The sequence below is a fragment of the Bos javanicus genome, chromosome 25 (genome assembly GCF_032452875.1).
Source record: "Bos javanicus breed banteng chromosome 25, ARS-OSU_banteng_1.0, whole genome shotgun sequence".
Lineage (NCBI taxonomy): Eukaryota > Metazoa > Chordata > Mammalia > Artiodactyla > Bovidae > Bos > Bos javanicus.
The window spans coordinates 41,812,058-41,823,048 of NC_083892.1; the positions used below are offsets into that span (position 1 = coordinate 41,812,058).

Sequence of the window (10,991 nt, forward strand, 5' to 3'; positions counted from 1 at the left end):
GTTCCCTCCTCTGAAGGCCCTGCAGCGTCCGGATGGAGGGCCCAGCTCCGAGGGCCGCCCAGCCGGGGCAGCCGCTGTCCCTGTCCTCCAGGAGCTCACTTGGTCCGGCCGTGCGCTCCTCGAGGCCAGAGCCCGCGTCTGCTTCCCGCCAGCACCAGCGCCTCTGCAGGGCCAGGACCCACGGCAGCCCTGCGTCCTGTGCTTCCTAAAGTTGTTTGGAATTGTTTTAACCAGGGCACTGCAAATAAAAGAAGGGCAAACAGCACTTTCTGAATCAGCAAAGGTCACTCAGCATCATGCTTTGGGGGAATGAGCCCGTAAAGAACCCAACGGTTTGTACCAGCATTTTGTATTTTTAGGGGTAACTGAAATATCTGTATCTCCCGTGTTTCTGCTGTGAGTGTGTAGGGAGGCTGGGTGGAGGGCTCGTGGCGTCTGTTGCCGTCCAGGTTTTATAATTTCAAAATACAAAGTTTTATTAAAGTACCGTAGGAAACACTCTTTCTCGTTCTTTATTTTCGGAAAAGGAAAGTAACTGGCTACTGCGAGTAGCGCTCGGTCGCTCAGTCGTGTCTGACTTGGTGAGGCCCCGCGGACTGTGGCCCACCGGGCTCCTCTGTCCCCGGGATTTCCAGGCAAGGACCCAAGTGGGTTATCATTTCCTCCTCTACGTTGCGAGTTACCCTTTTGAGTTTTAATTGCAGTAACGCATCTGGTGAAAGTTCAGTTCTCAGAGTGGAGCAGTGTCCCCTGGGAGCTGCAGACAGGGACCGGGCTTCCTGCCCGGGATGCCCGGCTTCAGACCGGAAGGAAGAGTGGGCTGTATGGCCTGGGGAGGCCCCCAGCCTGCAGCCCTGAGCTCTGCGAGAGGAGGCAGGGCTCCTGGCCTTGGCGATTGTTGGACAGAGAGAGACCCGTGGTTGAGGAGCACTCCGGGCTCTGAGCAGTTCTGGAGAGTTGTGCCCTTTGGGGTGCTGTCCGGCCTGTGGGCAGACAGCCGAGCAGAGGACTGGACTCTGCCGCCCACACACACAAACACACCAGGGTCACTGTGACTGTGACCCCAGCCTTCACACCGGGGCGAGGTCTCGCCTTACAGCTCAGACCTGGTTCAGGCTCATATGTTACTGACAAGGACTTTTAACACACCTTTCCAGTTTACTGATTGTGTGGGGTTGGTTGAGAGGTTTCATCCAGACAGAGCATGTAGGTTATGGGCTGGTGGAGAGGTTTCACCGGGACACAGCATGTGGGTTATGGGCTGGTGGGTGGGGGTGCTGCCTTGCAGCTGGCCGGCCCCCACCCCAGCCTCCCCTGCCCCTATATCGGTGGTCAGCCAGGAGCAGCCCCCTTCCCCCCGAAATCCCACTTGGGGGGGCATGTCCTGCTGGCCCAGCCGAGTCCAGGCACCTGCGGGTGCTGGCGGGGCAGGGGAGCTGGACCCCTGGGCTGTGCTGTTTACAGCACGAGGCTTCTGGGGCCCATGTGGGTGATGGGCACTGCCGTCCCCCCACCGGGTCGGCCCACCCCAGGGCCCCCCAGCTCCTGAGAGTTGCTGGAGAGATCTCACCCCCACTCCCAGTGGGGCCACAGCCCCACCGTGAGGCCTGGGGGGTGGCTTGAGACCAGAGGCGGGCCCAGGCAGCTTGGAATCTCTTGAGAGTCTAAGGAAGAAGAGCCCGCCAGGCCCGTGCCAGTCCGAAGCCATGGTGTAACCCATCAGCATGACATGGCGAGGGCCCACAGCACAACCCCCACTCAGGCCTTCCCAGCTGACCCTTGCTTGGCCCCTCTTCAGACCCGGGACCCTCAGGGTGGAGAGGCAGACTCCCTACCCCCTTCCCAAACATCAGCGCCTCTGGACGAGAGCCGACAGAGGGTCCAGGCTCTGGTGGGAACCCCTGTGTGTGGTCTGGGAGGCTGAGGTGGTCCAGGCACCCCACATGGTGGGACCTGAGAGGCCCCAGGGAGCTACACTGACTGGCTATCTCCACATGCACACGGAACTCCGGAAAGCCTCCCCTGAGCGTGGCACGGGATCAGGGTGCAGGAGGGCCACAGAGAAGGGACCCTGACCCAGCTAGCAGACCCCTCTGCCCTCCTGGATCTGTGCTGGGCCTGCCAGCCTCCTTGTGGCTGAAGACTCTGCTCCCCGAGGTGGAGGGAAGGGAAGAATGGCTGGAAGAAGCCTATTTGTAACCAGGACCCTTGGCCACCTGAGTGTGGGCAGCGTGCCAGCCTTCCGTGTGTACTGATGGAGGAGCAGTTGGACCCTTCAGGCCCCCCACTGCCCCGGCCTCCCAGGAGTGCCTGGGTCCATGTCCTGCCCTCCCAGATCCATGCTGGCTCACATCCTGCTGCTGCTCTGCAGTGGGGGCCAAGTCCCCTGCCAGCCTCCTTCCCGCGCCCTCCATAGGGACAGCGGCACCTCGGGCCATCATGGGGCCCATGGGGCTCCCCACGAGCCCTCGGGGATGGGCACCCAGCTCCATTCCCGCCAGGTCTCTGATGAGGGCGTCTCCTCTGGCCTGGGGGCAGCAGCCAGCACCCCGTGAGATCAGATGGGTGGCCGGGGCCCCCATGTCCTAGGAGACCTCCTCCTGTCCCTTCCCTGACCTGCCCGACCTGCTGGCCTCCCTCGGGGCTGAGTGTTGGCCCGTCCCCAGGACCTTCCCCGGGACTTGGGGCTCAGTGGCCAGTGTGATGCCCCCTATGTGGCTCAGGGGCCAGGCTTCCTGTGTCCTTCAGTGTGGGCTTCTCCATGAGCCTGGGGGTATCTCCTAGACCCCAGCCTGCTGCACTTTGGATCTGCGACAGCATAGATGGGCCTGGAGCCCATAGTGCTGGAATAAATCTCTGTGATTTCACACACGTGGGATCTGCGACACAAGCAGGCAAGCAGGAGGATGCAGAGGGCAGGGTGGTGGCTACAGATTGGGGAGGCAGGGGTAGGGTGGGGCGGTAGGAGGGTCAATCCCAGGGGGCAGATGGAAGCCAGAGGGCCAGTGGTGAGTGCTTCCCAGGCGGCGCTAGTGGTAAAGAACCAACCTGCCAATGCATGAGTCCCTGGGTCGGGAAGATCTCCTGGAGGAGGGCACGGCGGACCACTCCATTGCTCTTGCCCAAGAATCCCATGGACAGAGGAGCCTGGCCGCGTACAGGCCATAGGGTTGCAGAGTCAAGACACTACTGAAGCAACTTAGGGTCCTCAGAAGCAGGAACTCACATAGTGTTACAAGCCAGTGTTACTCCAGCGAAGAATGTGCTGTTGTAAAAATCTGATTTTATTCCGTCAGCAGGAATCTGGCCGTGACTGGTGTTGGTGTTTTAGGCACGGATGTGATTCTTAAAGCGTGCACGCGCCCTGGGGCAGCCAGGTCGGGGCCCTGCTGTCCTGTCCTCCGGCTGTTCTGGAACCTGCCCCCACCCCAGGGAAGGCACCTCCTGTGCCGGTGGGCGGCGTGTCTCACATCAGGGCTGCCGGGAGTTACAGGGTGCAGCCCTGAAGCTCCACACAGGCGGGTAAACCCCAGCTGATTCCAGGAGAAGGCGGGAGCAGCTGGGGAGAGCATCTCTCTTGTTTTAGAAGATTCCGGAAGGAGCAGGTGTGGCGTGGGAGCAGAAAGGGTGTCAGGGGTTGGCATCTAGGAGGACCCTGCCTGCCAGAGGCCCCACTGCGCCTCACTTTCTGGGGTGCAGGCTCTAAACATGGGGGTGTGCAGGGGCAGCGCCCAGGGCTCCGAGCCTGCACCCCACTGAAGTCGCCGAGTCAGCTTCCGGGGAGGTCCGGCAGTGCGGGGTGGGGCGGGTTGCATCACAGCCCTGGCGCCCCCGCCCCTCTTGCTGCCCTCAGGCCTGGGGGGCGGTCCTTGCAGGCACGTGCAGCTCCCCCAGGTCCGGGGCAGAGGGGCCTTGGGGGTCCCAGATCCTGTGCTGCCCCCTCCCGACGCCCTCACGGCGGTCCCTGCACTTTTAGGGGTCCGCGTCCCCGTCCCCGGAGGAGCAGAGGGTCCTGGAGAGGAAGCTGAAGAAGGAGCGGAAGAAAGAAGCACGGAGGCGGCTGCGGGAGGCGGGCATCGCTGCGGCTCCAAGCCCAGCAGTCAAGCGCTCAGGGGCCGCTCTGGCCCTGGAGTACCTGTGCAGGTGAGTGGGGTCGGGGCGCTGGGCCTGCATCTCATCAAGAAAACGAGGTCAAGCGAGCACCGGACAAGATGGTGGTCTCAGGGTTTCCTTGAAAGGCTCAGGGGCACATGGTGGAGGTGGCGTCTCAGTGCCACCATCGGCCATCACCCCATCACCACCCCGTCACCCCATCACCACCCCTGTCACCACCATGTCAGCCATCTCTGTCCTTCGGTGTTCCCACCCTCAGCATCGTTACCACCCCCACCGTCACACACACTGCACGCTTCCCTCCAGGAACTGTTCTTTCGTGGGATCCTGGACACCCAGCCAGGAACTGGGGTTGGTGGCCTGGAGCCAGTTCAGGAGCAGGGCTGCTGGGGGCCCTTGGGGCGGTCTGGGAGGGCAGACAGGCCTGCGCATGTGTGCAGAGTGAACCCAGAGGTCGGCCAGGAAGGGCGCCGTGCAGACAGTGGGATTCTGGAGCCGCCTTCTTAGAAGGAGCTGCTTTGCCCAGGCTCCCTGGGGCTTGGTATAGGGCAGAATCCTCCCCATCCCTAGACAGGGCTGAGCCCTGGGAGTCAGTTGCAGGGCAGCCATTTCGTTCAACTCCGCTCCCCTCCCCTCCTTCCCTTTCTTTTCCCCTCCTTTGGGGAATGCTGGAGCCTGGGGACCCGCCTGGGCCTGGGCAGGGCTCACATGCCCCTGTTGGACAGATTGGGGCCTGCCTTCCCCCAGCCCATCAGAGCCGGGCACAGAGTGGCGGCGGGGAGCCTTGGCCCTGCTGGGATTCCTCGCGGGGCGGGGGCACGCTCCCCACTGAGACTTGCTTGCTGCCTGTAGGAAATCCACCTTCAGCCCCCAGTCCTCGCCCTGCAGTGACCACTCTTGACCGTGTGGAGCCCAGGGGGCAGGAGCCACCTGGTGGAGCAGCCTTCCCTGACCCTGGGCCTGGGCTGTTCTCTGCAAGGTGGAGGGTGCCATTGGGACCGGGCCCCTCCTTTACACCTGGTCCCATCCAGGCACTTCCACCTGCAGCAGCAGCCACAGACTCGGGGCCCACTGGCACTTGGGGGCAGCTCTGAAGATGGTGGTCCCAGGGAGCAGGCAGTGGACCCACCCTCGATCCCTGGAGGACCAGCTTCCAGTGGTCGCAGGAGACTCCTCACTCCTGGGCCCTGCCCCATGGGTGGCACCTGAACTGGCCTCTGCTCGTCTGGGAAGAAAGAGCATCCTCGTGCGGGCTGCTCACGGGGCGGCAGCCCCTCTGGGAGGTCGGGCTCAGCCCTTACTGCCCCCCCCACATGCACACAAGAGCCAGTGCTTCCTCCCTGCTGACCTCTGACCTCACTGCAATCACACAGATCCTTCATCTGCAGGTCCTACCCCACTGGGGGCCCCGGGTCACTGGGGCGATGTTCACGTGGCCCTGGTGTGTCTGCGAGCTGCCTCTGGGTTTCTTTGGGGCCCCACACTCCCAAGGCCCCAGCCCAGTGCCCAATGCTCCCTGAGGACAGGGCATCTGGAGCCAGTTCAATGCCCCAAGACCCTGGAGCCACCTCTGGGGCCCCGCTGACCACACGGGCATTGAGTTGACCGTCAGGGAGGAGGCATTGCTTTGGGCAGACACCCTGCTTGTCCACGCCAGCAGTGAGGGGACAGGGCCGGTGGAGCCCCAGACCCTCTGACTTCTCAGGAGGATCCCTGAGACGCGGAGGGAAGTGAGGTTTTCAGGGGAGGTGAATGGGCCAGGGCGCAATGTGGGTGGAACCACAGGTTGGGGGCAGGGTGGGTGTTCTTTTTCTTAAAGGCCTATCAGCTGTAGCAGGAGGCAAACCCCTCCGGGAGGAGAACTCTGTAGAGTGGGGGATGCAAGGGGCTGGGCCCCCACAGCGGGTGCGGCCAGCGGGCTGGCGGGCGGGGAGGGCGGGCAGCCTTCCCGCGGACCTGCTGGGAAGGCGGCTCACGGGGGCCCCGCCAGAGGGCGCTACGCCGCGGGGACCTTGCCCTCCACCCGAGAGTCGCGTGTCTCTGTGTGACTGTGTCCCCCTGGGAGGGAAGCGCAGGGGAGGGCCCTCCACTGGCCCAGGTGGACGATGAGAGGTGGCTCCCTGATCACCACCATCGGAGAGGTCCCAGGGCAGCGGGGCCCCCTCTGGGTGGCCCACACGGGCCTTCCCCCACCCCCAGTCGTGCCAGCAGAGGAGTGCGAGGGGATGGTGGGGGACCGCTGAGTCCCTGGTCTGGTGGCCCTTCCTTGGGCCGCTTCTAGGCCGCAGCCGGGCCCGCGCGCCCCTGTGGGTGCGGAAGGCTGAGCGGGGCCCTGTCTCGGGTGCACGCGTTACGGGGTCCTGCAGCCAGGGAGTCGCCCTCCGCCCCTCCCACGCAGCGGGCAGCACCGCGCCCCAGACCTCCATCCGCCTCGGGGCCTCCGTCCCAGCGTTCGGGCCTCCCCTGGGCTCTGGGTCGGCCTAGGGTCTGCCCAGTGTCCTGGTCACCCGGGGGCGAGCGCATCCAAGGCCACGGGGACCCCCGCATGGCCCTCGAGGTCGAGGGGTCCTGGCTGCTCCCTGTCTCCCCTTTCCCATCCTTCAGGTCAGGAAGGCTGTGCCTGCCCCCCTGGTAATCCGGGTGACCCTGCCTCATCCGTGTGTCTAGAAGAAGGACCGAGTTTGTTAAATTCAGTGTATTCCCGTTAGAATCATAAAACAGTGGCCACGCAGAGCTGAAAGTGGCCTTGTGCCCCCCTGGGCCTGATATCCCGGCCGAGGGCCCCCAGCAGGCGAGCAGAAACCTGGCGGACACCTCTGCGATTCCGCGCCCCCACCCCCACCCCGGCTGCCCTCCCTGGCAGGATCCTCTGCAGACGCCCTGGCCCTCATCAGGGAGAGGCCGCCGGCGTTTCCCCTTCGGGACCTGAGCCGCCCTGTCCTTGCTCCCCAGCTGGGCCCAGAAGCGCGAGGACTGGAGGTTCCAGAAGACGAGGCAGACCTGGCTGTTGCTGCATATGTATGACCGCGATCAGGTGTGTGTGGCTCCTCCCCCAGGGGTGGGGAGGCCTGTACACAGTCAGGGGCCAGGGGAGGCTGGTGCACACCCAGGAGGCTGAGGTGCGGTCAGGCCTCTCCGTGATGGAGGGGAAGGACCGGCTGGCAGCGCCTGCTTGGGCCACACTGGGCTCGGCCTCCCTCCAGGGGCGGGGAAGTCCTCCCCTTCCCGTGGCCTGTCTGTGTTAGGAGGACAAGGAATCATGGAGCTCATGGAGGCCGCGTGGGAGAACCCTGCTGAGCCCTCCGTCTTCCAGAGATGAAACTGGGCTCAGAGGGAGGGACCCCTGGGGGTCGGGGACAGAAGGCTGCCGGCTTTGCCCAGCAGCCGGACTGAGCCATGGGGCTCCGGGCTCCCAGCGCGGGAAGCGGCTGCCACTCCAGGAAGGCCGCGGTCTGTGTGCTTGGAGGTCCGGTCCCCTCTGCCCCGCCACGGCTCCTCTGCGGTGCGCATCTCCGACGATGGGGCATCCACCAGGCAACGGTCCCGCCATCTCTGCAGAACCGCGCTGGCCCGGGACCTGCCCTCGTCTCTTCTCTGACCTGACCCGCCCGGCCCCGCGTGCTCACAGAGGGCAGCTGCGTGGCACTTGTGTGCCCGGCATGGTGGGCCGGGCGTGGCCGGTCCACAGTGGCTTGACCCCTGATTCCTTCAGTGACGGGCGCGTGCCTGGGGGCTGCTTTGAGCTGGGGCAGCTGCCGCGTGTCTCGCGCTCCCTGCCCCTCAGTGACCCTGTCCGGAGCCTCTCTGTCTCCTGACACCTCCCCGCCCCGCCGCAGCCCCGCCGTGGACTGAGAGCTCCGCATCAGCCTAGACCCCCCCGAATTTGGACAGGCTGTAATCCGTTTCTGTGGAGCTGTCGTATCCACCGTGACGAGCATCAGAGTCATCCCGGTTATGAGGGGCTCCACCGGTGGCGACGTCGAGGGCCGCCTCTGCGTGCAGGGGACGGGGTGGAGACTTCCATGGAGGAGTTCTGAAGTCTGTGGGGCGCCAGCCGCTTCTCAGGTGGACCCCAGCCCCTGTTTCAGCCCCGCCCTTGTTCCTGCTTCTAGAAGAGCCGCGCAGTGGCTAGGGGTTGGAAGGGGCTGAGCAGGACTCCTGGGTCTCAGCCTAAACTTCCTCTTCCTGAGACCGGGCACCCTCATCCATCTCCACCCCAGAACGCTGTCAGCTTTTTCCTGGATTCTCTTTGTCCCAAGAGAGTTCTCTCTCTAAAAATGATCTGCCTACTGTTAGCAGCGTTTCAGAGGGCCGACGTCTGCCAGCCCCTGGAGCGTAAGGAGAGCCTGTGCGGGGAATGGGGCCGCCGTCTGGGAGCCTGGACACCCGGTGTCTCCGAGCTCCACCCGCCGGCCCTGATGACATTCCCGCCCCTTCCAGGTCCCTGACGAGCACTTCCCCGCCCTGCTGGCCTACCTGGAGGGGCTCAGGGGCCGCGCCCGCGAGCTGACGGTGCAGAAGGCGGAGGCGCTGATGCGGGAGCTGGACGAGGCGGGTGCTGGCGCCCTGCCTCCCGGGGGGACCCAGCGCGCCCGGCAGGTGCTGCAGCTGCTCTCCTAGCAGGTGGCTTGGGGGCACCTGGGCCCAGTGGACCCCAGCGAGGGCAAGGGCCCCGCGCCCTGGAGGGCCCGCCTCTCTCTCTCTCGATTCCTCGACCAGGGACTCTTTAGAGGGGATGACGAATTACCTCCTCCACAGTAGAACGAGGTCACTCTGAAATGACCTGGTGGCCCACAGGCTCCCACGGACGGTGCTTTTTGTGGGAAACGTCTTATCTTTCTACCAGGACTATCCTAGAGGTCAGAGCTGGCCTTTCCTGTCAGCTGCGGCCCATCCGCGTGGGGGCGTGGCCCCCTCCTCCATCTGATGGTCCCTCCTGTGCCTCTGCTTGGCCACCTGCCTGCCTTCGCTGACGGCCAGGCTGGGGTCCGTCGTGCCTACTCCTGGCTGTATTTCAATAAAAACAGGCCCCTGGGGGCCATGGCTCATCATGTGACTTGTTTTCTGCCCAGGGTCGTGAGTGTGGGCTCTGTGGCCTCCCTGGGGTGATGTCTGGGGGAGCCCCTCGGGTGGAGCTTCTGACCGTGGGGCTGACATCTGCTCTGCAGCCCGCATTTCCAGGCGCCGGCAGGGACCTAGCACTGCCCAGTCCTTGGTCCCCAGTGGAGCGCCCGTGTTCAGGGAGCGGCCGGGCCGCCTCAGACAGTTGGATGGATGTTGGTCCACCGGGTCTGGTGCTCTGCCCTTGGGTGTGGTCGGCGTCCAGCGATTGCGGACATGGTGCTGGGGCCGGGGGTGAGGTGACAGGACACGAAGCTGTGGTGCTCTGAGCCCTGGGAACCAAGCCCCCAAGATGGGCCACGGGGCATGGAGGTCACAGGTGGACCTCCCACCTGTTCCCCACAAAGATTCATGCCTACTAGAGCTTCAGCCCAGAAACGGGGTTCCCAACTCTACCACACAAGGACACCCCTGGGGTCACCGTGGTTCCCAGTCACGTCCGGGGCCTCTGCCCACCACCCCCCAATCTCTCCGCTGTGCCCAGGGCGAGGCATGTTCTCTCAGCCCCGAATCCAATGCCTAGGTGTTTCAGACCGACAGGAAGAGGACACAGGACTGCCCGGCGGTCCAGTGGTGAAGCCTCCACCCCGCAGTGCGGGGGACGAGGCTGCAATCCCTGGCCAGGGGAACGAAGAGCCCACCTGCCTCGCAGCAATTAAGCCCTTGAGCGCTGGAGCCACTGACGAAGCAGTCAGGGCACCACCACAAGTTTCCTCCTGACGGGATGGAGGCCCCGCGAGCTGTAAGTGAAGCCGCCCTGGAAGTCACTGACTTCGCTGAGTTATTCGGGGGCGAAAAAAGGGAAATTGCCAACTTAAAGCTTCAGCTCAGGACGCCGTGAGCCGGGGGTCACAGCACAGCCTGACTGGCACGGTTGTCAGCTGCCCTCTGCACATGCTGTCCCCCGGGACCTGGCCATCGCTCAGGGTGCAGGTATGGGAGGCCACGGGACATTCTGTCTCCCTGGAGCCCCTGACCCTCCAGCCTGGGGCCTGCTGGGGCCCCCTGGTGGGACTCAGCCAGGGTACTTTCGGCAGGAAGTCCGATGTTCCTGAGTCTGAGGCTCCGCCAGCCTCGGGGGGTGACTAAGATCAGGACCGAAGCCAGCAGCCTCCGCCTCACACCCAGAGCCTCAGGTCCTGGAGAGATGGGGCTGGAAAGTACGCGTGAGCCCCATGCCACCAGACACACGTGCCCCGCCCCCACCCGGGCACGCGTGCCCGAGCAAGTTAAGAGTTAAAACCAGTCATGGTGCCTACAAATTAGGAACGCTTTAAGTTAGTGGTTCAGTTGGTGAGGAATCCGCCTGCAATGCAGGCGACCCGGGTTCTATCCCTGGGTCAGGAAGATCCCCTGGACAAGGGAGCGGCACCCACTCCAGTATTCTTGCCTGGAGAATTCCACGGACAGAGGACCGGGCGGGCTACAGTCCGTGAGATCGCACAGAGTCGGACACCACTGTGGGCCCGACTTGCTTTATTTTTAAGTTCTGGGGAAAAACGAGATGCACGCAGTCGTGGGGTTTGGAAATCAGAGCCGGTCCTCACGATTCCTGACCCTGGAGGAGGTTCAGGGACTGGGGGGAACCAAGCCCCATTTCCGAGAGGAACCGCCCAGGGCTCCCCGCCCCGCCCCGCACTGGTGAGCAGTGCGCCTATTACTGATTTGACGGCGGGCAGGTGGGGACCGCTGCCCTCGGCTCCCCTGGTTTCCAGGAGCACAGGGCACTGGCCTGGGGTCAGTGGGGCAACGAAAGC

The 10,991-nt window shown here is 64.2% G+C and overlaps 1 protein-coding gene across 14 annotated transcripts in view; it reads left to right on the plus strand.

The window, feature by feature from the left end:
• Window positions 1-9,164, plus strand: part of C25H7orf50 (chromosome 25 C7orf50 homolog) — a 70,916-nt gene extending 61,752 nt beyond the window's left edge. For 11 of the 14 annotated variants that reach the window (XM_061402420.1, XM_061402424.1, XM_061402425.1 and 8 more), the window contains 3 exons: window positions 3,977-4,143; window positions 7,066-7,147; window positions 7,950-8,646. In XM_061402420.1, the coding sequence (XP_061258404.1) occupies window positions 3,977-4,143; window positions 7,066-7,147; window positions 7,950-8,150 (450 nt within the window). In that variant the 3' untranslated portion in view covers window positions 8,151-8,646. Of the gene's footprint in view, window positions 1-3,976; window positions 4,144-7,065; window positions 7,148-7,949 lie in introns of all 14 variants that reach the window. The other 3 variants (XM_061402421.1, XM_061402431.1, XR_009733653.1) reach the window with 2 other exon arrangements.
• Window positions 9,165-10,991: the final 1,827 nt, after the last annotated feature.